Below are 27,331 nucleotides of genomic sequence, written 5' to 3' on the forward strand. Positions count from 1 at the left end.
AGCATCCCTCCTCAGCATATGTCCAAACCAACATAATTTTGCCTCTCTGGCTTTGTCTCCAAACCTTCCAACCTGGGCTGACTCATGTACTTATTCCTAATCTTGTCCACCCTCATCACACCCAGTGCAAATCTTAACATCTTCAACTCTGCCACATCCAGCTAAAACTCCTGCCTTTTTGTCAGTGCCACTGTCTCCAACCCATATAACATGTCTGGTCTCACTACCCTCTTGTAGACCTTCCCTTTCACTCTTACTGGTACTAGTCTGTCACAAATCACTCCTGACACTCTTCTCCACCCACTCCGTCCTGCCTGTATTCTCCTCTTCTTCACCTCTCTTCCACACTCACCATTACTGTGAACTATTGACCCCAAGTATTTAAACTCATCCACCTTTGCCACCTCTACTCCTTGCATCCTCACCATTCCTCTATCCTCCCTTTCATTCACACACATATATTCTGTCTTAGTCCTGTTGACCTTCATTCCTCTTCTCTCTAGAGCATATCTCCATCTCTCCAGGGTCTCCTCCACCTGTTCCCTACTCTCACTACAGATCACAATGTCATCTGCAAACATCATAGTCCACGGGGACTCCTGTCTGATCTCATCTGTCAACCTGTCCATCACCATTGCAAATAAGAAAGGGCTCACAGCTGATCCGTGATGTAATCCCACCGCCACCTTACACATCCATCACTCCCACTGCAGACCTCACCGCTGTCACACTACCCTCGTACATATCCTGTACCACTCTTACATACTTCTCTGACACTCCCGACTTCCTCATACAATACCACAACTCCTCTCTAGGCACCCTGTCATATGCTTTCTCTAAGTCTACAAAAACACAATGCAACTCCTTCTGACTTTCTCTGTACTTCTCCATCAACACTCTCAGAGCAAACATCGTATCTGTAGTGCTCTTTCCCAGCATGAAACCATACTGCTGATCACTAATCATCACGTCCCTTCTTAACCTAGCTTCCATTACTCTTTCCCATAACTTCATGCTGTGACTGATCAATTTAATCCCTCTGTAATTACTACAGCTCTACACATCACCCTTGTTCATAAAAATCGGTACCAAAAAACTTCTCCATTCCTCAGGCATCCTCTCACTTTCCGAGATTTCATTAAACAATCTGGTTAAAAACTCCACTGCCATTTCACCTAAACACCTCCATGCTTCCACAGGTATGTCATTTGAACCAACAGCCTTTCCATTGTTCATCCTCTTCATAGCTATCCTTACGTCCTCCTTGCTAATCCCATAGTACTTCATGATTCACTATCCCCACAACATCCAACCTTCTCTCCCTCTCATTCATCAACCCAGACACACAGTAGTCTTCCTAATTGGAAGTACCAGTCCACTCTCGTTGATTCTTGCTCCTCTTTGCTGCGCACACACTATTGACCAGTCACATATTAAGTCAGACTACAATGCCATAATAATCTGTTTAAGTACCCAGTCCCAGTAATATTCAAATCCTGCTATCTTTTATAGACTTCTGCAGGGCTAAATTCCTAAAGCTAGCTGTTAATCTAATGAGTTTTGTTTTTTCTGCAGCACAAGAGAACTCAATAGCTAAAGCTGGTGTTCTATTGCCACCTAAATTCCTGCATATTTTAATTTGTCTCCATTCACTACAATACATTGTCAAGTTAAAAAATAACCTATACTGGACCCCTGGTTCAGTTAACTCTACAACAATAGAGGGAAAAAAAACTATTAGCCCTAAAAAATGAATTTAAATTCTCCCCACAATAAAGAAACCTCAAAAGAAGAAATAACTAAGATGATGGATCAAAACTTGCAGGGCAAAATATAAATGTAGGATTGCTGTTCTTGGATACTGAAGCAAAGCATTTTGTAACTATGTAGGTTATCTTGGAAACAAAATGGTATTCAGAACCGCACCATCTTTATAATGATCACTGCCACCCACTCTAGCTGTTAGGAATTTGCAAATGTACTAGTAGACAAGTTTTGATCAAACTTCATCTTCTTGCTTCTCTCAAATTTTTTGTCAAATGCCATCCAGTCAACCCCCCCCCCCCCAATAATTACCTCCAAACAAGTCTTAGTAGCCCATTCCAAAGTAAAGAATTTGTTCTGTGGACCTGGACAGTATATCAGATTGTTACAAAACACTACCTCAGCTACCCCCTCAGTCTTCTCCTCTCCATGGGATATGTACCCGTGAACTGCAAAACTGCTGTTGCGTACCCCTCCGCAGGGACATCCCTGTCACTGACCAGGGAATTGCAGGCCAGTTACCCTTACTGTGATAATTTATAAAATAATGAAATGTGTATCATGGAATTTCTAAACAATTAATTGGTGGCTCACAAGCCCTTAATCCAAACTATTTTGGCTTTATGAAAATAGGTCCTTCTACTTAACCTGATGTATTTCTTTAAGAAAGTCACAACATCAATGGATAAAGGCAAGTCGGTGTGCGTATTGCCTACTTAGATTTGGCCAAGGCATTTGATAACCTCAATCTGGAATTATTGGAAGACTATCGCAGCTTAATGTAAAACCTTACATAACTTGTGAGATTGACTGGGTTCTTCCTGTAAGCCAGCGAATTAGCAGTCAGGGCTGGCAACACACTTTCTTCTAAGTGACTTGTTGCTAGTGGGTTTCAAGCTGGCACCACTACATTTCAACATCTATTTTGTTGGTGTCAAAGCTGATGTCAGGGATTTGTGATTGTTTGCTAATTACTGCAAACTTGAAGATGCAATCCGCTCACTGAAGATGCCCATGAACACCAAAAGGGCCAGTCCCTTTCTGACTCATGGTGCCATGACCCTGAACTAAAGTGAAATGCCAAGAAATGCAGTGTCATACCCTTTGGAGAAATAAGAGCACCCATGCATCTAAGACACAAATGACCCCCCCCCCCCTCAAACTAGATACTGTTATTAGGGACTTAGCACATTCATGGAAAGTGAAATCTTTTATTACCTTGCGTTCTCTATTGTTATGAAATCTTTTTTTCCCACTTAGCCCAGCTAATTACTGAAGACATATCTTTCAGCTTTCAAGTCAAATTAAATCATTTTCTTTATATTCTCCTCCCTTATTAGTCCCATAGTTGAGTGTAATGTCCCCTTAGGGATGTTTCTGTCAAGGCATGTATCGCCTTACGAGAAAAACGTCAAAATACTCTTGCAACGAAAATCATGGGTATAAGCTCCCTATGCTGCACAGTAACTAAATCCCCATCTGTTTACTTTCTCTCACCCCACCCCCCAACTTCTGCATGGCAGCAGTCAACTTTCTCCTGCTTCATCTTACATTGTTCATAAAACTACGGGCATCACAAGTACCCACTTTGAGGATGTAATTCTTTACAGTAACATGAATGGAACCTGATGACAACGTAAATCTCTCGCCCAAAGAACTTCCCAATATACAGAATAAGCTTCCTTCCCTTGTTAAACAAAGCAGCTCCCTAAATCTCTTCAAAAATAACCTTGATGAGTAGATGGGGGATCTGCAAGTTTATCCTTTGTTTTGCCTTTTGTCCCTTTTGGATAGAAGGAGCAAATAGTGGCAATTTCAGTGACTATGCTGCTAATAATCTACTGGACTTGATGGCCTAATGCCTCCCTATGAAACCTGAACATACTGAGCAATTCTTTGCATTCTTCCTGCTTGTTGTAAACAAGGAAGACACATTGCTAAGAAAACCTTATACAAATGGATGGCAGCTTGCATTGTCTTTAGTTTGATTTTTATTTATATTTATTTGCCCCTGCCATTTGCCAGTCATCAGCTCCTCTTGACCAACCAGCCCATTTGTTTCCCATCACTGGGGCAAGAGGAAAAGGCCATTATTCAAGCAACCATTAGGGATGGTTCAGTTTTTACTTACTAGCCCTACCTCAATAGGAAATTTTTTTTTTTTTTAATAACTTAACTGAACTTGGGGGAGAGGGATCATACAATGGGCTAACCATGGAGTTGGCCACTTCACTTTTGCAAGGGTCATTCCATGTATGCAACTGTACTCCTCAGACTCCTTCAAAGAAATCATACTAACTGTGTGTGCCCAAGTCTCCCCCACCCGTGAGAGGTAAGTGGAGCTTTACCCCTTTACTGCTGTCCCTGCTTGCCTGGCTTCTCCAGTGCTGAGGCCATTAAATCTTGGTCATCTGGGTCATAGTAAGGCTTTCTTTCTGTATGCCATGGAGTCAGGTGCATTGTCAATGATTATGGTTACTAATGAAACTTGTTGTGAGGCCAAGTTAGAGCACACTTCACAAGAGCAGAATCTGTTATGGTAGAAATTTTCAGGACTCGTGAGGAAGCTACATAGATCTCCATATTTAATTAGACACTATAAGGTGGACAGCTGTTCAGGAGGCAGGCTTTGACACTGCATTCCTGCAGGGGCTGTTCACATTCTGACACTAAGACTTCGGTCAGCTTGGGCACAGTATTGGTCTTCCTCATGTATCAAGTCCTACTGCAGCACTGATGCTGACCATGAATATAGTACAGTTATGTGAACATACTTAACATAACTGTTAAGTGTTTGAAGAAGATCACCTCTGCATTATAGTCTTTCTCCAGCTATTCCCCATATGTTTCTGATTGTTCACAAAGCACGAGAATTATTTGTAATGCCTCAGGAAAGTGCCATCTCCTCCTGTATCTTTGATCTGTCCTAATTATTGGGCAGATTTCTCCACCCCATGTTGTGGGGTCTCAGAAGTGTTTTCCATTTACAAAGAACAAAAAAGAAGGGAGCACATAAAGAATTGTGTCTCCTACTGACGTCATAGGAGTGGGAAGGATGTAAGTGCAAAGGGGCATACAGACACTGTAGAAGTCTGTCCAAATTAGATATCCACCCCTACTTCACATGTAGTGAAGCCTTCTGCAATGTATTGATCTTGCGTCTGAACATCTACAGTTGAGGACTTTGCTGACAGAACTGCACTTCTACAGCATTTGAAATAGGGATTTAAATACAGGTTCCTTGAAAACCTTCTTAATGCAGTGGTATTGAATTGTCAAGTTTAAGTAGTGAATTCTTTAAGTTGATACAGATAATACAGATACCATTCCTTCCTTTTAATATACTTAGTTAATCCAGTCCTTTAAGAAAGGAAACTTCAAGTTGCTGTTGTGTTGGTTTGATGTGTGAGAAAATGTGGCATGCTATTTCAAGGGCCACATTATTTATCTGCATTGTATACATGCAGATGTTTCATTACAGTTTGATCTTTCCTGTCAGTAGGATTTGGTTCCTGCATGTGCCTTCTCTTGTCTTTATTATAAGAATGATGTAAAGAATAAGAACTATATGAGCCTAGGAGGCATGAACCCAGTGGTTTATAAGGGTAGAGCACCCGAAATACTCTGAGGCCAGAGCTGTAATCCTTGTGTACTCATTTGTAATTGATAAGTAATCCTTAGAAGAGGATATTCAGCTCATACAAACAATCGGTTTAAGGGTTAATTGTGTCATTTTTTTCCCCTCTGGCTGCTTTCTCCTTACCTCCTAGTAGAAGATTAATGAGATGTAATGAATGGCAAAAATAATGCATTTGAATTTACAGAGAGTTTAAAGCATAATATTGTGGACCACATACAAAGAATAAAAAGTGAACTTTGATGCATAAATTGGAAGATCTCTGAATGGAGATAGTAGTAAATCATTACAGTTTTGCAGCACACATTAGACATCATCACATTTATGACCTTCAATTTTGTAGTCTGGGTATAAATAGCTCTTAACAACTACTATGGTCTGCAGGACATTTTTCTATGGAAACCAAACTGCTGCTTTTATCCAGCATTAATGGGAAGAGGCTAAGGAATAATGTTGGAAATGCTTAAGAATAATTATGTTTGACTTGGTAATAATGTAGTGGTTGCTTTTTATACAAACTTTTAACTTTTGTATGCTGTCATGATCTTTAAAGCATAGCAGGGAAGGGTATCTGAACGCTGTATAATTTGACACAGAGAATCAAGAAGCCTGACTGCAGTAGGGTTAAGTTCAGTTAGGTACTAAAGAAGCTGATTCCTGTGGAAATTGGTTTATAAATAGTGTAGCAACCTCTGAATTCTCAACTGAAGCAATCTTTTCTCCCTGAACTATGAGCTGATAGTATAATCTTGAACCATATGTTTTGAAATTAAAGGTTTTGCTAAGCTTCTTATAAAGTGTGTTCCATTCATGTAAAATTTAAGGAAGATTAATTGAAAACTGCAATACTTCCACATATACGTATCCTTTGTTTTTAAGGTAAGAGTGCTGTACTTTGATGCAGGTTTCTAGTTTTGGTACTTCAAAACCCATATTAACAAAATTATTTCTTTCTAACCTACTAGAAGTATGATCATTTCAAGAATGATAAAGTTCTTCCAATTAGTCTAGAACCATCAGCTAGCACCGAACCAGCACAGTCCAACGTGAGGTAAGAACATTTCCGTTCAGGACCGCAACTGTTATATTTACATTTTTTTGCTTAATTTTTTTAAACCTGTAAATATTATTTTTGCATACTTGTTCTACAACCCAGAAATAATAAAGTATCATCAAATATAGCAAAGATGCATTTGAATAGGAATTAAGATATAAAATCTTGTAAACGTCTACATTTTGATTTTGAACTATAGTGTCTAATAGAAAATAGTAGTAGAGTAAGAAAATGTTTTTTTTCTTGAACTTGATGGCTACGTACAAGGTAACACAAAGCTTATCTGTTGGAAAGACTGCACTGCGAGAGTGTCTTTGTAGAAAACCAAAATCATGAGCTGGGGAAAACCTGTCTACATTGACAGTTTTCAGACTGTTATTCAAATGAACTGTGTGCAGTGATTGATAGATTGCATCTAGTTATAGTTTGGATAGTTGGGTAATTTCATTACTTTGTTAGCTGTGTAGGCACAGTATACTTAAACTGTTTTAGGCAGTATAGGTTTTCATAGTGAAAGAAACGAGGTGTATATTTCACTGAATGGCAGATTCTGAAAATACAGTATTTCTCATGGTAAGGCAAGTCCTTCCACATGTCAAGTGAATGATTTGCACTGTCTGCTTAGACTAGATCATAGATGGGTGCAGACTTTATTTTATTAGCTGCAGTTAAATGTTTGTAGTATTAACACACAGATGAAGCTAAGATTTAGATGTGTAGGGATAGAGGAGTTCTGATATTGATCAGAAAATGGTTGTATAATTGGCTAGACTGGCTATGAAAACTGCTGATTTTAACATTGGTCTGTACTGCAGTAAATTTATGACACTTGTTTCTGTTGTACCTAATAATGTGATAAAATTTGAAGCTCAGTAGTGTCATGTATATAGGTATTAACTTCAAGCTTGCTACAGCTGTAGGAGAGAGCGAGACAGAGAGAGAGAGAATCCTTCATTTGGTTCGGCTTTTCATTGTGAAGTCCAGTTTGGAAAACTGGGATTCTCAATTGCCTTCATGAAGATGTCCTTCATGGATGCATCTGCAGTCATAACAAATGGGTTGTCCTGTCGTCAGGCAGCCCTTGATCGGCAGTTCCAAAGTCTGGGTCGGCTTCGCTGATGTCGCACTTCACCCGGCGTCATCTCTGCTGGTCTTGGTATAAAGGCATCAGCGCCATTTTCCTCAGTCTTTCTTGCGGCGTGGGCGCCGAAGCAGAAGCTGTTCGCAGTGCGGTCGGTCAGATCCAGAGATTACTACTACCGAATACTACTTGAAGACTTCTAAAAGTTAAGTACCCGTTGGGGACTCTTTCTTGCCTCAGCCGATGTCAGAAAAAGTCAATAACTGTTTAACTTGTGGGAAACAAATACCTCATAAAGATTTCCACTCTTACTGTCTGCCTTGCTTAGGCCCAGACCACGGCGTAGCAGCCTGTTCGGCCTGTGCTTCCTTCAGCCGACGAGCACGCTTAGGCGTCGGTCGGAGTTTGCTGAACAGTTTTGGCTCAGATTTTGCGTACATTATGCGTCGGATCCCCGACTACCCAAATTGTTAAAAGCTAAAGAAAAGACCGACACTCGCGGTCCATGGTTGGCCGAAACCACGGTTAAGCAAGCAGCAGTGTCTCGGTTTCGGCGAAACCGAGAAAACCGGTCAATCTTCAGCCGAATCCATGACTACTACTGAGGCTCCTGCTACCTTAGTTGAATCGGCCTCAGAAATTTTGCCTACAACTGTGGTTCCTAGTGATTTATCAGACACCATCCCTTTGGATGTCTCTACCCCAGCACGTGGTGCTGCTAGGCCTCCTGCAGCCATGTCTATTTAGGTTCATAGGTTCATAGGTTCATACTAGGCTATCTGCCCTAAGGCATTTATAAGCCTAGCCCAAATTTTTGTGGCTTACGCCACCCCTTATATGAAAAAATACTGTGCCCATTAGTTTGTTGTGCCTCTGTCCAGCAGTGACACAGATATGATTCCCGGGGTAAACCTACGATCTCCCATCCACAGGTCTAGATTTCTCTTGAACAGAGTCAGCGAGGTGCTCTGCCTCACATGGACCGGGATTTTATTCCACAGCATAGGAGTCTCTGAGTGATAAATCTATCCCTCCAGCACGTCCTATTTATAGCCGTGCTAAAGGTTTAAGTCGCTTGCTCTAGTGGTTTTGGTGGATTTGGATTTTTGAGGTGGAGCATGTCCATTAATTCCGGGTTGGACATGGCCTTGTATGTCAGGCACATGTCACCTCTGAGCAGGCGGTATGCACTGAATAGAGCTGGAGTTTCTTCAATCTGGCAGCATATGACAGATTTTGGAGTCCCTTTATCCTTTTGGTGAGGAACTTTTGGGGTCTCTCCAATTGCTGCAGATGCCGGGTGAGATACATCCCGAATGGGGCATTGTACTCGATCATTGGTCTGATAAGTGAAGAGTACAGTGGAACAATGACCTCACTAGATCTGGATGTGAATCACTTCATGATCAGGTGGGCAATGTAGAAGGTTTTTCTAACCACTTTAGCAATGTGAGTGTCAAAAGAAAGGCCACTGTCAACCTGGGTCCCCAGATCCCTGATAACCTCTTCTGTGCTTAGTGGATTGCCACCTATATGGTAGCTTGGGGTTACCTTGTTTTTCCCGAAGGGTATGACTATACATTTTTTGGCGTTTAACTTCAGGCCATGGCTCTGGCACCAGCTATCTGTTTCCGTGAGTCCCTTCTGAAGGATATCCATGTCCAATGCACTTTCCACTATGACGCCCAGTTTGCAGTCGTCTGCAAACTTTGTCAGCCAAAGTCCTCCCATGTTGGCCTGTACTTTTGAGAAGTAGATGCCAAACAATAGGCCAAGGACCGACCCTGTGGGACACCACTTGTGACCGGCTTGGAGTCTGACACAGCGCCAGCAACTCTAACCCTGTGGGTTCTGTCCTTAAGCCAGTTTGCAACCCATCTTGTGACATATGGGTTTACATTTAAGCTGGTAAGTTTTTCTACAATACCCGAGTGGGGTATTGTGTCAAAGCCTTTGCAAGGTCAAGGTAGGCTGTATGGACTGCCTTTCCTCATCAATGGCCTTGGTGACTGTTTCAAGAAGTCGACCAAGTTCAAAAGGCATGATCTTCCCTTGACAAAGCCAAACTGGGTCGGGTCCAATGTCTGCAAGTCCCTATATCTTTGTTTATGAGCTCCATTATGATCCTCTCCATAGCTTTGCAGACTAGACTTGTTAAGCTTATGGGGCGGTAATTACCAGGGTCCGTGAGAGGCGCCTTTGTGGAGTGGGACCACAGTTGCCGTCGCCACTCCTTGGGCACGTATCCTGTGGTAAGGCTGAGATTAAACAGCTGCCTTATGTGCGGGTTTAATTCCTCTTTTAGCTCGTGTAGCACACAGCCGGGACACCATCCGTCCCATTGATGCTGTGTTTTTAGCTTTAGAGAGCAGCTTTCACCTGCGCATTTGAGATGTTCGGGAGGCTACACTCGGCTGGGATAGTTATCTCTCCTTTAGGGGGAGGGGGTGAGTTTGCACTGAACCTGTCTGCCAGTATGTTGGCAATGTCTGTGGGTTCAGTGATTTTTGTATAATTTTGGACTAATTCTGAGCATATCTGGGAGTTTCCACCCAGGTTCCTAACATAGCTGAAAAAGGCCTTATGATTTTCCTTTGAATCCATGGCAATTTTCTCTCAAAATTGGCCTTAGTTGATTTTATGAGTGCTTGTATTTTTTACTAATAATGATCAGGGTGACTTCCCTTTTATGGATTTTGTTCTATCATGTAATAGCTTTCTCCTCTTATTGTAAAGTTTGTTAATGGCTGGGGTCCACCAGACTGGCGCTTGCCCTTTGTGGAAAGAGTCTTGGTTTTATTTGGGATTGCCTGATCCATGCAGTCCTGGAGGTGTTCATAGAAGGCATTTGTAAGGGCTTCCAGCTTGGGTTGTGGTTTCCTCTGGCTCAGGAGCCTTGAAGGATACCACACCAGTCTTGAGTAGTGTGAAGTTTGCTTTAGAGAAGTTCTTCACTATGGTCTTTTGTTTGGGGTGGGGGCGGATGTGGATTTCCAGTGAGATTAGTTTATGATCAGATCTCACCAATGAGGGATATACTTCGGTGTGGAGCATTTTGTCCCCATGTTTGTGACAATGAGATCTAGTATATTTTCTCCTCTTGTGGGAACAGTGACTAGCTGTTCCATGGCATTTGAATTTATGAACTCCAGGAACCGTTGGGCTAGAAAGTTAGGGCTTGAGTAATGTTCCCAGTCTATATTCGGTAGTTGAAGTCACCCAATATGATGGTGTTTGGAGATACATTTATACCCTCCAGTGTCTTCAGGAAGGCTGTGTGGGGTTCCTGAGTTTGAGAGGGTGGCCTGTAGCATGCCACAATTTGTAGAGCAGTTTTGCCTATGGTTAGTTGCACCTGGATGGTTTCAAGCTTAGATGCGTTGCCACCAACCTGGAGGTGTGGGTATCCTTTATGAATATGGATACACCCTCCTTTTGTGGTGTGGTCCGGGTTTTGGGGCGAACGCATGATATGAGGTAAAACCTAATAGTGCCGGGTGCTCTCAGGAGCCTTGAACCAGGTTTCAGTTACAGCACAGCCCCATGAAAACTGCTGATTTTAACATTGGTCTGTACTGCAGTAAATTTATGACACTTGTTTCTGTTGTACCTAATAATGTGATAAAATTTGAAGCTCAGTAGTGTCATGTATATAGGTATTAACTTCAAGCTTGCTACAGCTGTAGGAGAGAGCGAGACAGAGAGAGAGAGAGAGAATCCTTCATTTGGTTCGGCTTTTCATTGTGAAGTCCAGTTTGGAAAACTGGGATTCTCAATTGCCTTCATGAAGTTCTGCTGTATAAGAGGCTGAGTTAATAAAGTTTTGAGATACTATATGGAAGAAACTAGTTTTAGCAAAGCAAAGTTCAGTTGAATAAAGCATGTAGTCACATTGGCTTCATGCTGCACAGTGGATGAAGCCTGGACTGTCACCCTGGGATTGATCAGTGATTTTTGGCACTAGAGGAGGCAGTTATTGGGTGATAACTTGCTCACTCATTTGGGGGAGAGGAGGGCAGTTTGCATGCTGCACTGCCAGCATCTGAATGTGCCCACCATGCAACAGGTGGACTTGAGGACATGCACTTTGTTTTTCCAAGCTGCATCCATGTGGTAGACTTCATGGGGTGAGTGCTGGAGTGTACGTTTCCACAGAGAAAGGCATAGTAGGTTCTAATCTCCGCAAGGTTGTACATCAGCCAGTAGTGGAAGCTTAGGGCCAAAAGAAAACTCTTGTGTACTCGCTGAACATCATCCTTCTTCACCAGCTCTTGCCCATTGATAATAGATGAGCCAGACAGAATAAGGCAGAACCAGTGGTCAGCAAGCAGTGGGTTTGGAGAAAAAACACAGTTATGTCAAAAATTGACAGCCAGGAAGTTAACTTGTAGCACTTGCCCTTAAGTGCTATTGAAAATACGGAGGCTTGGTAAAAAATGCATGTCTACATTGCATTAAAGACGGTCTCGTATCAGGAACTAAACCAACAGATGCTTTGTAAGGTGATAAATTGCTTCATTCAGTCAGGCTTTGTTTTAGCTAAAGGGTTTATATGGATTTTATATATATGTATGTGTGTGTGTGTGTGTGTGTGTGTGTGTGTGTGTGTGTGTGTGTATATATAATATATATATGTGTGTGTGTTCATGTTTAACAAACTGCAGTAAGTTCTCTCAATCAAGAACAGACACAGGAGCATTAAACTCTGTGTTGCATGTAAATTTGAAGCTGTTAATTTGTAAATCTGACATTGAAGATCCTCTTAATGGTTTCTTGTCTCTGAGTTTTCCTTTACAGCAGTCGTGGTTTGCTATCTTTCTCATAAGATCACTGATTTGGGAACATACATGTTCTAAATTAGTACACACAATATCATTCTCTGACAGTATAAGCACACACACAGTTCTTGAGCCCATCACTTATTTTCTGTCACTTGCACAGGTCAGATCTTTTCCTGACCTTCATCATTGAAAAGCTACTGCATTCGGTGCCTAAATGTAAATAAGGAAAGAGACCATATGGCCTTCTTACTTGATAGTAAGGGCAAGACCTGCGCTTACATTGCTTAAGTGCTAGTACGTCAGACTTCCTCTGAGAAGGATGGTGCCCCCCTGCATACCTTGCCCTGTGGTTTCACCTGCCAACAGTCAGTTGTCTCATTCTTTCAAGGGATGGGAGGCGGGTATTCCTTGGCTAAGTAAAAGTCTGCAGCCCATTTATTCCTGCCTGGGAACCTGCAACAGTCCTTCATTCCCCAGCAAGAGTCAGGTGGTAGGGACTGTGCCAGCTTGCTAGTCCTGAGGAGGGGTGGCCTACCCTCTCTTTTGGGAGCACCTCGACTCCCCCCCCCCCCCTTTCAGCATCTTGTCCAAGCCTCCTGTTTGCTACCCCCGCAAAATCAGGTATGCATCCGCACATCATTCCCCTCCATTCCTCAGGATGATTGCACTGTGGTGGCACCAGTTTGCAACTCTACTGAGCTCCTTCTAGATTTCTTTCCTTTTGAAAGCCACTACAACCCAGCCACCGGGCAAGCCAGCAGTTGCCTACCACTCCTTTCCTCAATAACCAGCTCGTAAAAGTGCCCAGGATATTAATCTGTGATGACCTGTCTCATGGTTAGAACTTTATCCTCTTTACATCATGGAGCTGGTACAACTGAAAATTTGACTAGGTGCACTGCTTTAGGTTTCTGATTGAACAAAGTCTCGGGGACAAAAGTTCAGTATGTAGACTGTGGCCTAGCCAACCTGGGTGCATGTCCCTTTCAGGAATGGTCTTCTGGACTATGTAAGTAGTCATCTTGTAGGCTTGAGCCCATGTCAGTCAAGAAGGGGCCTGGAGGAAGTGTGCCTCTTCCCTCCCACCCTAAGGAGCATCTCTTTGCATATACGTGCTCTCCAATTCCAGAGTGAAATTGATCAGCCAGATGCTAGGGAGTGCATTCTACAGTCACCTTGGATCAAGAATACTAGAGACCAAGGTTTTCCTTCCCTGGGCCTCCTCACAGTCCTGGCAAGGTTGGGTTGGCTGCCAGGTCATCTTGCAGTAGGGCTTGCTACATAAGGTCTGAACACTAATTTAGTGTTTGATGTGCAGTACAAACTTTTCAGACAGGTGTAGGACCCAACCTTTATGCAAAATGGACTGATGCCAGTGTCGGATCCAACAAAGAAATCTTTCCGTCCCATACCACAGTGGATGAGCATGGCGGCATGTGCTGGCTCTAAGACGCCTGATACCCTGCAAGTGATTGGCATGTATTTCCCATACTTAAACTTGTATCTTGCATTTATGGGAGTGAGCTGCACAATTTACTCCCTCTTAACTCAATTTGAAAATTCTAAAGAGCTTAAGGCTTTTATCTGCCCCTACTTCATGCCTCTTTGTTCAAAGAGATTCTGTTATCTTACCGCAGAATGTCTGAATAAGTTTCTGGGGAATTGTAGGAGCCATGCGATACCCCATACCATTTAGATGGATTATCGATAATACTAGTTTGGCAGCAAGTAAGTGTCCTGACTTTGCTCTTGCAGGCCCCTAACTAAAGTGATTCTGTCATCTCGTCCTCCTTGAGTCCAACACAGGTTCTGTAAAGAAAGCAAAGTCTAAAAGTCTGAATAGGTATGGCAGGATTGTGTTCTGCTGTGTCTGTTATTTTGTAGTCCTTACCTATTCATCTCTTAAATACCTTTCTCATTAAAGTAAAGAAGAACTTCCAACGGAGCGATGAAGTGCACACTTCAAATTTAATAACAGTAAAAACAAATCCAGGTAAAGCGCTTTTCGTCCAGCTTAATAGCCAGACTTCATCAGACAAATCATTTAAAAAAAACATTCTTGTGTAGAAAAACACACCCCCTTCATTAGTTAATTGATTAATTTTAAGCCAATACCTAACACAACCAAACCCCCTTGTCCCTCCCTTGTGCAAAATGTGCTTTAAACAGATAAAATGCACTACATACATATACAGCAAATGCTACAATACTCTCCCATTAGATATAAAAATGCATATCTAAGACAACTTGTAAAATAACATGAAAGGGAAATACCATTCTTTGCAAACCAACCCTAAGGCTAAGTCTACCTAGTTAGACTTCTCAATTTTAAAATACATGTGATGGATGTCACTCCATTTAGACCTGGTGGTCTACTTGAATCTAAACGAAGCGGCCACAGTAACTCACATTTTTCCAATAATAACTAACTAGAAGGGACCCGCCTCATATCAGGTACCACTTGTTCAATAGACCAACAGAAAGCAATGATCAGGGAATCTATTACAATGTCTTGCTAAGGCGTTCTCTAATTTCCCTTTGTTTATGCTGTATATGTGTTCATACACTCTTTCTTTAAGCTTTCTGTCAGTCTTCCCAACATAAAATGCAGGACAATTTTGGCACTGGGCAAGGTACACCACAGATCTTGAATTACAGTTAAACCTTCCATCAATCCTATAGGTATGTTTCCTAACTACAAATCAAGCTCCTGGAGCCATGTATTTACAAAAATTACATGAATCACATTTATACATACCTGGAGTCTTATAGACCTTCTGTCTATGCCCCTCCAGTATGGCTTTCATGTTTCTACCCCTTTTAAAAACTAGGGTTGGTCTACCCCCGAGCTTCCCCACAAGTTCACTGTCGGTTAATAGGTGATTCCAGTTCCTCAATAAAGTTTCTTTAATTCCGAGTGAGTCTAAACTATCAGGGGTAATAAAACTCACCACGTAATCTCTTTCCGAGCCCCGTACTCCATTGTCACAACAGAGGTGTTAACATCATCTGGGCCTGCATATGTTCCTATCGAGTTGTCTATCTGGCATTTATTTTGAATGGGTTTATAAACCCCAGTCCTTCTTTTATGTTGTACTTCATGGACCAACTCGAGAATTAATGTTTCAGGGTAACCTCTAAATAAAAACATCCTCTTCAAAACTTTACAATCTGATTTGTTAATCCTCGTTCATTCCTTACGCATGGGTATCGGTTCCGAGCTCAGAACCGTGCCGGCCATTTTCCAAGCTCGCGTCAGCTTCAAACTCTCGAGCTAAACTCTTACCCACAATCCCCCTCTCCCTGTTACCTCAGATTTCATTTGCCACATTGCCATCCGGTCGTGTCAAGCTACTTCTCTTGAGCTAAGTACAGTCAATTGTTGTTTAATTGCTTTACAAATTACTTTTCTGTCAGAAAAGTTAATATTATATTGTCACTTACCCTATTGCATCTAGCATTCATAATTTCCTCAGGTTTTTCTGTTTTTTCCTTACTACTTTTACCGTGAGGTATTCTCTCTCTACCATCGTTGGTAATCTTTTTCCCTTTTCTCTCTCATCCCTTCGGGTACTCTTTTGTGCCATTGTTGGTACGTTTCTATTAATTAATTTTGCTGTCATGGCAGATAAAAAGGTAGTCCGGGGTTTAAGCGGTGTTCTGATTGTGGACACAAACTGCCTACTTCTGATGCACATTCTTTGTGTGTTTATTGTTTGGGAGCTTCCCATTTATCTGTTGAACCACCCTGTACTATTTGTGTGAGCTTTTCTAATAGAACTTTGTTGGAAAGGAAAAACAAGCTGATACTGAAGGGACGTCTAAAATCCCCCTTTTCAGAGGCTATTTCTGGGTCTGAGGTCTCAACCCCTCCTAGAGCCCATAAGAAAATGGATGTTTCTACTAAGGCTAAATCCTTGCCCTCGTCCTCGGCTGGGGACTCTCACCAACCAAAACCTAAAAAGGCTACATTTTTGGCTCTGGAGCTCTCTGTCAACCCCAATGCTTTCGGTGCCTAGACCTTCAGCACCGAGGCCTTTGGCTCCATTAGTTATTTTGGCTCTGTCCTCTCCTGCAGCCTTCTATATATCGGCACCGAGGGGCTCCTCTGTTCAGACCATTAACACTGTATTGGCACCGACCGTTCAGTCGGTGCAGACCTTGACCATGTCAGCTCCGAGATCTTCCTTTATTGTTGACTCCAGTTTTGTCAGTTCCAGCTTCAGCACCAACAACTACTTCGGCACCTATCCCTGTATCGGTGCAGACAATGACCTTGGCACCGATGACTTCTTCGGTGTAGACAACCGTAGTCCAGTCTTTCTCGGCACCGTTGCCCTCTGTGCGGTCAGATGAGATGGGCATCGAGTCTGCCTCTTCTGTGGACAGGCCTGTTTCTCCCTCAGTCTCCGTGAGGTCCACTAGAAGCCTTTCCGAACATGATGTGTTGCATCTTGTGGACCAGGTACTCTTGGCCAGAGAATATCCCACCCCTCAGGAACTATCCTTCCTTGGGAGATGATCACCCATTTCCATAGACCCCTTCTTATTCTCCTCCTTCATTGCCTTTGAAGTCCATGGATATAGCACAGTCTTTCCCTTCTGCGGTTCCTTTTATGGATCTCACTAAGGAACTGCAGTTGCCTTTGTGGCAGGAAAGTTTTGCTACGACCCAGGATGTCAGCTGTGACACCCATAGCTTGCTGCTACACAGCCATCCAGGGACTCCAGGTCGGCAGGCTGAGCCACTTAGGGGAGGGGTGACCTCTGCACTAGACATAAGCTCCTCTTTGGGTGGACCAGCCTTCCAACTGATGGAGAAAGCTTTCCCTGCTGCTGGCAATACCGGACTATCTATACCTCTGCCCTCCTCTGGTACACTGGTTCCACAAGTCGCATCTAGCGGACTCCAGGTGCAAGGGCCACAGGACATATTCCCTCAGGAATCCCCTTTTCCGCTGTCTTCTCCAGCTTCTCCTGCTGAGGAGGTCCACCAGAAAAGTTCATGCAAGAGGAAGCACATGGACTCCACAGAGGAGTCCCTCACTGAAGACACAGATTTCGATGAGGGGGAAGGATCCCCTCGGTCACCCTCTGAGGTATCCTTTGGCAATATCCTTGAAATCCTGAAACAGAGAGGTGACTGGCAGTCCTCTGATCTGACCTCTGAGGAATCTGTGTTCCAGCAGGCCTTTCGCGCCCGGCCCCCTACCTCCTGGGTTACTCCACCTGCCGATGAACTTGTCCGGCTCATCGTGCAACATGCTTGGAAGGCCCCTGATACCATCAAAGCTATTCCCCGGAGGCCAGATAAGATCTTGTCCCCTCCTGCTGTGGATCCCCATTGGTCCAAAGGTCTTCCTGTGGATGCTTGGGTGGTGGCAGCTGCAACAAAAAAGGATATGGCAGAAGAAGAAAGCCAGACTGTCCATCCACCTAACAAAGATTCCCGGGCCCTGGACAGGATAGGGAAGTGCACCATTGCTTCAGCGACCTTTGCTATCAGGTCTCTGAATAATATGGCACATTTCACCAGGCTTCAAAGGGATCTGGTTTCTGAGCTGTCTGAAACCTTGGCTGGTGCCGTGTCTGATGAGGTCCATGACAAAGTGGCCTCTCAGCTGGCCACCATTAAATCTATATCTAACTCCTCTATGCGACTGATATCTCACGCATCAGAAGGAGCAGCTAGAGCAGCGGGTTCAGCTGCGTTCTCTAGACGACACGCCTGGATGTGCTTGTGCAACTTTGCGGAACCCTTTAAGTCTTCTTTTCTTAATGCCCCCATTGAGCCCTCCTCGTTGTTTGGGTCCAAAGTTAAAAGCACACTGGCCAGATGTGAACAGGACGGTAAGACCCTTTCTGCCGTAGGTGTCCGTTACTCTTCCCCTCAACATGATTTCTCCCAAAACCAAAAGAGTGGGAAGATATGGTTCAAGAAATCTCAGGGTCCTTTCCATGACGCACAGGCCGAGTTCTCCCCCAGAGGCAGAGGGGGAAACTCACAGGGAAGACTCTCCTTTCGGGGCAGAGGGGGACCGCGTAACCATTGTTCCAGGGATTCTTTCCCTGGTCAATTCTACCAGCGCTCCTGAAGAGCGGCCCAACTCCTTTCCTGTGGAGGTGGTTGGGGGACGTTTTTTCTTGTACCCTTCTGCCTGGCTAACCATCACCACCGATTCTTGGGTACAAAGGATCATAACCAGAGGTTATCATATCCCCTTTGATCTTTGTCCCGTCCCTTCAAAAAATCTTCCCGACGTTCCACCCAGTCAAAGGGAAGAAGCAGCACTAGAGATAGAAAAGCTGCTAAGAAAGAGAGTCATCCAAATAGTCCCTCCAGACCAGATAGGATCCGGATTCTACTCAAGACTTATTTTTGGTGCCAAAGAAAACCGGGGACTGGAGACCAATTTTGGATCTCAGTGTATTGAACAAGTTTGTGAGTACAAAAATTCCGGATGGTCACAATACAGTCTATCCTCCCGCTTTTGGAAAAAGACGATTGGATGTGCTCTATACATTTTCAAGATGCATACTACCACATAAAGGTGGACAGGCCATCAAGAAGATTTCTGCGCTTCTGTGCGGGAGCCAGTCACTACCAGTTCAGAGTACTGCCCTTCAGACTCTCTACAGCCCTCAGAGTGTTCACAGAGTGCATGACAGTTGTCACAGCTCACTTGCGACTTCAAGGATTCCAGGTGTTTCCATACCTAGACGACTGGCTCATTTCTGCCCCCACCAGACATCTACTGGAAAAAGCCCTGGCATGCTCTCTCCTCGCTGCTCAAAGGCTAGGGATAACCATAAACTGGCAGAAATCCAATCTCACCCCATCTCAGTCGACAGAATTCATAGGGGTTATCTTGGACACATAAAACTGCAGAGCTGCTATTCCAGAGCACAGAATTCTAAGGATAAAGCAACAATTCCAATCCTTTCAAAGGAAAAATCCACAGCTCACTCAGTTCTACAGCTGTTGGGTTCCATGGCAGCCTCCATCACCATTGTTCCCCTGGCCAGGTTTCACATGAGGCTTCAACAATGGCTGCTGCTCACCCAATGGTATCCTTTTCAGCATCCTCTTTCAGCCATGATTCGAGTAACCCACAGGTGCAAACAGGATTTAAATTGTTGGTTAACACACAATCTCCCACAGTGATCTCGCCCCTTCTCCCCCCAGCAACCCAAGGCCACAGTGACCACAGACACCTCCCTGATGGGGTGGGGGTGGAGCTCTGTCGGGGACAGACAGTCCAAGGCACTTGGTCCCAACCGGAAGCCCATTTGCATATAAATGTTCTAGAGCTGAGGGCGGTGCTTCTGGCGTTGCAAGCATTCCATCCACTGCTGCCATCTGGGACAATTGCGATTCAATCAGACAACATGGTGGTGGTCTGGTACATCAACAAGCAAGACGGAAACAAATCTTAACCCATTTGTCGAGAGGCCATGAGGATATGGCAATGGGTGTTGGCGACCAACCGTTTTCTTCTAACAACGCACATTCCCGAGAGTTCCGTGATACCAGACAGACTCAGCAGGTGCATTCTTCAACCTCACGAGTGGTCCCTAAATCCCTTGATAGCGGAGATCTTCCACCGCTGGGGCCGTCCTTGCTGCGACCTCTTTGCATCCCCGACCAACTACAAATTCAGCAACGCCCTGATTCCCCCTCTGGGACAGTCACCCAGGGACGCTCTAGTCCACGATTGGCCCTCGGGTCTTCTTTACGCATTTCCACCCTTTCCCCTCATTCCCCAGTTTCTGAAGAAAGCCTGGCGGTTGAAGAGCAAGGTGATCCTTATAGCACCATGTTGGCCTCGACAGATTTGGTTCCCCTTCCTTTGGCCTCACCTACTAGATCGACCATGGATTCTCCATCCAACCCCGGAGTTGATCTCACACCCACAGAACCTGATTCATCCCAACCTGAACAGCCTGAAGCCAATGGCTTGGCTACTCCAATTCCCTTGATTGCCAGGCAGAATGATCTCTCTTTACCAGTACGTGATATTCTCATTGCTTCTCATGTCTTCCACTAGAATTACTTATCTGAGCAAGTGGAAAAATTTACCTGTTGACTGAAAGATAAACAAGTAGACCCCTTTTCAGCACCAGCGTTGATAATACTAGACTATCTGGCCGACCTGTTTCAAACGGGTCTATCGGCCACTGCCATTAGACTTAATTTGGCTGCAATTTCTAATTTTCATGAGGGTGTCCAGGATTCCTCTCTTATGTCCCATAAATTGTGCAAGACCTTCATAAAAGGTGTGAATCATCTGAAGCCACCTTTTAGAGAACCTATTCAACCATGGGATTTATCATTAGTTCTACAAGCTCTGACAATGGCACCTTTCGAACCAGCCTCTTCTTGCGACATCAAGTATTTGTCATGGAAAACCTGGTTTTTGGTCGCTATTACTTCTGCCAGATATATTTCTGAACTTCAAGCTTTATGTATCAAGAGTCCATAACTGATTTTTCATAGAGATAGAGTGTCTCTGAGAAGTAATCCGTCATTTCTGCCTAAAGTGATCTCTGACCTGTCCATTAATCAAGCCATTGAATTGCCAGTTTTCTTTTCCAATTATTCAAACAGAGGAGAGTATTGCCCACATACCCTAGATATACACAGGCAAATCCATTTTTACTTAAACAGGACTAAACCCTTTCGTAAATCTGACCAGTTATTTTTGGCCTTTTCTGGACCTAGATTAGGATTTGCTGTTGCTAAGGTCACATTAGCTAGATGGTTGAAGGACTGTGTTACCTTTATTTACACACAACGTAATATCTCATTGCCTACTACCATGAAAGCTCATTCAACAAGGTCGGTGGCAACTTCTGCTGCCTTCCATGCCAGAGGTTCTTTACATGACATCTGTGCAGCTGCAACTTGAACTATGCCTCATACCTTCATCAATCATTACAAATTGGATTTGGCCTCCGGGGGAAGAGCATCTTTCGGTTCTATGGTGCTCTGGAATGTCCTTCCATGAGAGCCTCCCAGGAATAGAGGTAGCTGGGGACTCTGTCCCATGCGTAAGGAATGAACGAGGATTAACATTATCAGGTAAAGAAGTTATGTCTTACCATAACGTTCCATCTGTATTGTTGATCCTCGTTCATTCATTACGACCCTCCCTCCTTCCCCCTCCTGTGGTTTCTAGTGGATCTCGCCAGCCGGTTCTCTTAGGTTATTTGACCAGAGGTAGCCTCTACCTTCTTTAACTTGCAAACTCAATCTGAGGTAACAGGGAGAGGGGGGTTGTGGGTAAGAGTTTAGCTCAAGAGTTTGAAGTTGACATGAGCTTGGAAAATGGCTGGCTCGGTTCCGAGCTCGGAACCGATACCCATGCGTAATGACTGAATGAGGATCAACAATACAGGTGGAACGTTATGGTAAGACATGACTTATTTTTCTGTAACGAATGCCTCATCCTCCATCGTCATTCTAGCTGCTCGTACTAACTGACCTTTTACGACAGACTTTTTTACTAGCAATTTCCAGCAAGAGAAGATTTCTTTCTTAGATGTGCAGTTGGGGAAAGCTAGAATCAGGAAACGATATGTTGCCAAGATTTATCAAAAGGTAACATACTCTAATTCCTTATTGCATTTTACTAGCTCACACCCAACCCACCAAAAAAGTCTGTCGTAAAAGGCCAGCTAGTGGGGTTTATAAACCCATTCTAAATAAATGCCAGTTAGACATGATGAACGCCTTTTCAAAGTCTAGATATAAAATGTGTACCCATTTGCCCTTACCCATTGATTCAGTAACCTTCTCAAAAAGTGGACCATGTTAATAGCCTGGATCTGCTCTTGACAAATCTGAACTGGCTTGGGTTGAGAGTTTTTGTAGGTTATAAGTTACCTCAGTCCTTATATCTTATTCCATAATGACCCTTCCCATAGCCTTACAGATGAGGCTGGTCAGGCGTATGGGTCTATAATTACCTTGAGCTGTTGACACTCTCTACCCTTGTGCAAGCATCAACATTTTGTTTACATACTGTAGTCAGCCTGGTAGGTGTCATACAGATCACTGCATCTGTCATAATAATTTCTTATTAGACTGTGAAGCTGAAGTGTTGATGTTGCGAGGATGTTTGTTAGTGATAGCCACATTCAGCCAGGCATACTTGGGTTTTAGTCATTTGAACAAATACCCCCACTTTTACACCTAATATTAAATATATTTTTATTTCTTGTCTAGTCTTTTATTATTAAGAGGAAATGAAATTGAATGTGTTTTTAGAATAAATCTCTTAAATTCTTTTTCTTTTTACTAAAAGAAATGTAGTTGTGGAGGTAGCTATATTAGATATAGTAAATATGGTTATGTGCAAGTTTTCTTGCTTATACAGTTTTTGTTTGGTCTTGTACTGCACCTTTAATTTTTTAAAGTATTTTAATGTTGATTACTTAGTGTTCTTGAGTGATTTACACACATACATGCATATAATTTTAACAATTAACTATGTATGCATTTTAGTTAGTTTTATTTATTTATCTATTTGACATTTGATTACTGGGGAAGTCTGACTGGTTTCGGGAACCATTTTCAGCAGAGGCCTGGGAAGAAAAGATTCAAAAGGTGAGAGACATTATATAACTACATGTAAAAAGAAATATTAATATAGAAAAGAAAAGTATAAAATGAACATGGGAAGAACAAAATGGAAAAAATTATGTTGCAAGTAGGAAACTATTACAATAAATATAATACAGTATTGTAGAAGAAAAACAGACTATAAGACAATGGTTATATGTTAAGGATAGTGACAAACAGTGAAGTAAGTGGAGAAAAAACAGGGCAAGGACGAAAGAGGGATTTAGAGCAAGTGGATTAACTGGGTAATGGATGAGGGAAATGTGAGAGTGAAAGGAAGGAGCACAGGTGAAATAATGAAAGTAGCTGGGTTGTGAAGGGAGTGGGGCATGGAGATATGAGAGAGAAATGTAGGCCTATTACAAATAGTAGATGGAGAAGTAAAAGGTGGAAAGGTGAAGAAGGGAGTAAGGGAAGGAGACTCGGATATTGTGTATAGTGATAATTAGGTAGTTTAAGAAGGATATAATGTCAAGTAGGGTTAGAGCAGGAACAGATCCATGCTTTACTTTACGTATTCCATTAAAGTGTTTTTAAATGAGAGGAAGTTGAGGCTTTGGCAGTGGAACAGGAGTGTAGGGATTTTCCAGCAGTTTTGTTGGGCTTCTGTACAGAAAGAAGTATGTCTTTGAATCTTGGAGATTTATTAGGTAGATGGGTAGAAAGAACAGATGTTAATGCAGGGCAAGCAGTAGGCCTGTAGGTAATGTTGTGGGCAGTTAAGAGTTGTAAGAAGGTGAAGCTTTGTGGAAGCTCCAGCCATTTTAATGATTAAAGTGCAATGCAGTTATTGAAATATGAAGAGTTTGTGGCAAATTTTGCAATATTATAGCAGGCTTCAAGTTTTGGTAAGAGAGCGGTCTGAAGATTAGTAAAGATAATTGGCACCATACAAGAGGGAAAGTAATAAGTAGGCATTAGCAAGAGTGATTCTAATAGACTGGTAAACAAAAGGTGAATGTCTGTAAAGCATACCTAGTTTTTGATGTGTTTTGTTTTGTTTGTTTTGTATATGGAGGTCGAATTTACTGCGGTGGTGGTGCTGCGGTAGCGTTGTCGCCTCACAGACGTTGCCCGTTTGATTCTCAGTTGGAGCGTCTTCTGTGTGACGACATGCGTGAATGGGCGTTGCTTTAGGCCTGGCAAGCCAGCACGTAAAACTCTACTGCCAGTCATTAGCGGACCGGAGTTCCGCTGTGGTGACTCCTAACCAGGAAAAGCCGAAAGAAGCAAATATGGAGGTCGAATTTAAGTTTTCGTCAATAATTACACCTAGCAGCTTGGTGTATCGGAAGATTTCATTCAGTATGTTGTTTAGGGAATTACTTTTGTAACTTGTTTTGTATTCTTGTAGGTTTTTTGGGGACAAGAATCGGAGTTTAGTTTGTTACAGTTGAAAAGCAGTTGAGAGTTAACTTAGCCAGAGTTCAATAGATGAGAAAGCTTCCGGAGTAATTTTTTTGAAGGTCAGTTAAGATGTCCTTCATGGATGCATCTGCAGTCATAACAACTGGGTTGTCCTGTCGTCAGGCAGCCCTTCGGTCGGCCGGATTCCAAAGTCTGGGTCCGGCTTCGGCTGATGTCGCACTTCACCCGACGTCATCTCTGCTGGTCTTCGGGTATAAAGGCATCAGCCGACGCCATTTTCCTCAGTCTTTCTTGCCGCGTGGCGCCCGAAGCAGAAGCTGTTCGCAAGTGCCGGTCAGTCAGATCCAGAGATTACTACTACCGAATACTACTTGAAGACTTCTAAAAGCTAAGTACCCGTTGGGGACTCTTTCTTGCCTCAGCCGATGTCAGAAAAAGTCAATAACTGTTTAACTTGTGGGAAACAAATACCTCATAAAGATTTCCACTCTTACTGTCTGCCTTGCTTAGGCCCAGACCACGGCGTAGCAGCCTGTTCGGCCTGCGCTTCCTTCAACCGACGAGCAGCTAAGGCGTCGGTCGGAGTTTGCTGAACAGTTTTTCGGCTCAGACTTTGCGTACATTATGCTGTCGGATCCTCCGACTACACAAATTGTTAAAAGCATGGGAAAAGACCGACACTCGCGGTCCGCGGTTTGGCGAAACCACGGTTAAGCAAGCGAGTGTCTCGGTTTCGGCGAAACCGAGAAAACTGGTCAATCTTCAGCCGAATCCATGGCTACTACTGAGGCTCCTGCTACCTTACCTGAATCGGCCTCAGAAATTTTGCCTACAACTGTGGTTTCTACTGATTTATCAGACGCCATCCCCTTGGATGTCTCTACCCCAGCACGTGGTGCTGCTAGACCCCCTGCAGCCATGTCTATCAAGGCCTTTGCCAGGGCTAAAGCAGCCAAATCTGCTAAGTCAGTGCCTGTTAAACCTCCCTCACACAGGCCCACTTCTAGTTCACAAATGCTTACTCTGGCAGAAGATTTAATATCCTTAATTACAGGGTACCTGACACTCATCACCACCTATACAAGGCCCCACTGGCAGACCCCGAAACTATTTCCCAGGGGCCTAAGGCAGTAGCCTCGACCACAGCAAAAAACCCTATCCCTTCAGAAAGGGAATCCAGGTCCTTAGACAGATGGGGGAAAAAAGTTTACACCTCTGCTACTCTCTCAGCTAGAGCTTTAAACTGTCAATTTCACATGATCCAATACCAAGAGTTTATGCTTGATCAGTTAACTAAAAAAGTATCCTCTGATGAATCTTTAGATAAGAAATATGTATTAGAAATGGTGAATAACATACAACAGGTTAGTAACCATTCCTTAAAATGTGGCTATGATGCACTGGAGGCTTCATTTAGATCAGCCATGACTGGCACAGTGATAAGAAGACATGCATGGTTGAAAGAACAGGTCTTACCGGATCATGTTAAAGCAAAGCTATTAGATGCTCCTATGGATAAGGCCAGTTTATTTGGTACACCTGCCCAGCAGGTAATGAAGAAAATGGAAGAAAAGGCAAAATCTGTACAAACAGTTAAAGATTTCTTACAGGTTCAGCCCCCAAGGTTTAGCAGGAACTGGCCTGCCAAAAATTGGTCCTTTCCTGTCTCCACAAGATCCCAAAGGGGCAGGAATAGACGCTCCAGAGGCAGAAATCAATCCAGGGGAGGTGCCTACAGAGGACGACAGTGGCAAGGTAATAAGAGGCACAGACACAACCACTACCACTGCAACAGGACAATCACAGTGACTTGGCTCTAACTCCGCCTACCAGGGAGCAAATAGCAGCACCATTAGGCGGAAAGTTAGCCTTATTTTCGAAAAATTGGCACTATATCACAAAAGACAAGTGGATTTTGCAAACCATAGACCAAGGCTACGGTTCCACTTCCACACCTTACCAGTAAAAGAGGAATGCCAAACCTGCCTCCAAATCAAAAAATAGAAGCTCTACAGCAGATAACGGAATTAACAAAGATGAGAGCTGTGGAAAGAGTACCACTAACAGAACAGGGCAAAGGATTCTACTCCAGACTCTTCCTAGTACCAAGAAAAGAGAAAAGTTGGAGACCTATTCTCGACCTGTCCATCTTAAACACATATATCATTGTCCCAAAATTCAAAATGCTGACCCTACAGCAACTTCTTCCCATGCTGGGCAAGGAGTGTTGGCTGGTAACTCTAGATCTCAAGGAGGCATACCTGCACGTCCCCATTCGACCCAATTGCAGAAGATACCTCAGATTTCTTGCAGTTTCAGAGCATTATCAATTCTCAGCATTGCCCTTTGGCTTATCTACTGCGCCCAGAGTATTCACAAAATGCCTGGCACCAGTAATCGCTCACTGCAGACTACAGCGAATCCAAATTTATCCATACCTGGACGACTGCCTGCTACAAGCGGACAACAAAAGCAAGCTGACAACAGATTTACAAAGGGTCATTTACTTGCTACAAGCCCTGGGATACACAGTCAATTTACAAAAGTCAAGGCTGATACCATCCCAAACAAGAACATTCTTGGGCGGAATTGGACACAGTAAAACAAATGGCATTCCTAACTGCAGAAAAACAAAAGAACTCCCTCTTTACTTCTTGGCATTAACAAAACAGAACAAACTAACAGCAAGAAAAGTTTTGCAGGCCTTGGGCTTCATGGCATCATGCATAATCTTGGTCCCACATGCCAGACTGCATATGAGAAAACTACAGTGGTACCTAAAGAATTTATGGTCTCAACACAGGCACAGCCTAGAAGCAGAAATACCACTAATCCCATGCCTAAAACAGGAGTTCCTATGGTGGGCTCAAGCATGCCAGTCAAACCCAGGCCTACCCTTCCACAACTTTCGAACAAGCCAAACCATCACAACAGGCGCCTCAGACCTAGGATGGGGGGCGCACATGCTGGACAAATGCGTACAAGGATTGTGGACTCAGGACCAGCTACACCTGCACATAAA

At 43.4% G+C, this 27,331-nt stretch overlaps 1 protein-coding gene across 3 annotated transcripts in view; it reads left to right on the forward strand.

The window, feature by feature from the left end:
• The window catches only part of RBM18 (RNA binding motif protein 18), a 328,785-nt gene that overhangs the window by 272,416 nt on the left and 29,038 nt on the right, over positions 1–27,331 (forward strand). For all 3 annotated transcript variants that reach the window (XM_044058274.1, XM_044058277.1, XM_044058276.1), the window contains one exon: positions 6,367–6,452. In XM_044058274.1, coding sequence (XP_043914209.1) covers positions 6,367–6,452 — 86 coding nt within the window. The remainder of the gene's footprint in view (positions 1–6,366; positions 6,453–27,331) is intronic.

This window comes from Protopterus annectens, chromosome 16.part0 (assembly GCF_019279795.1).
Source record: "Protopterus annectens isolate FY-2018-M chromosome 16.part0, PAN1.0, whole genome shotgun sequence".
Taxonomy (NCBI): Eukaryota; Metazoa; Chordata; order Ceratodontiformes; family Protopteridae; genus Protopterus; species Protopterus annectens.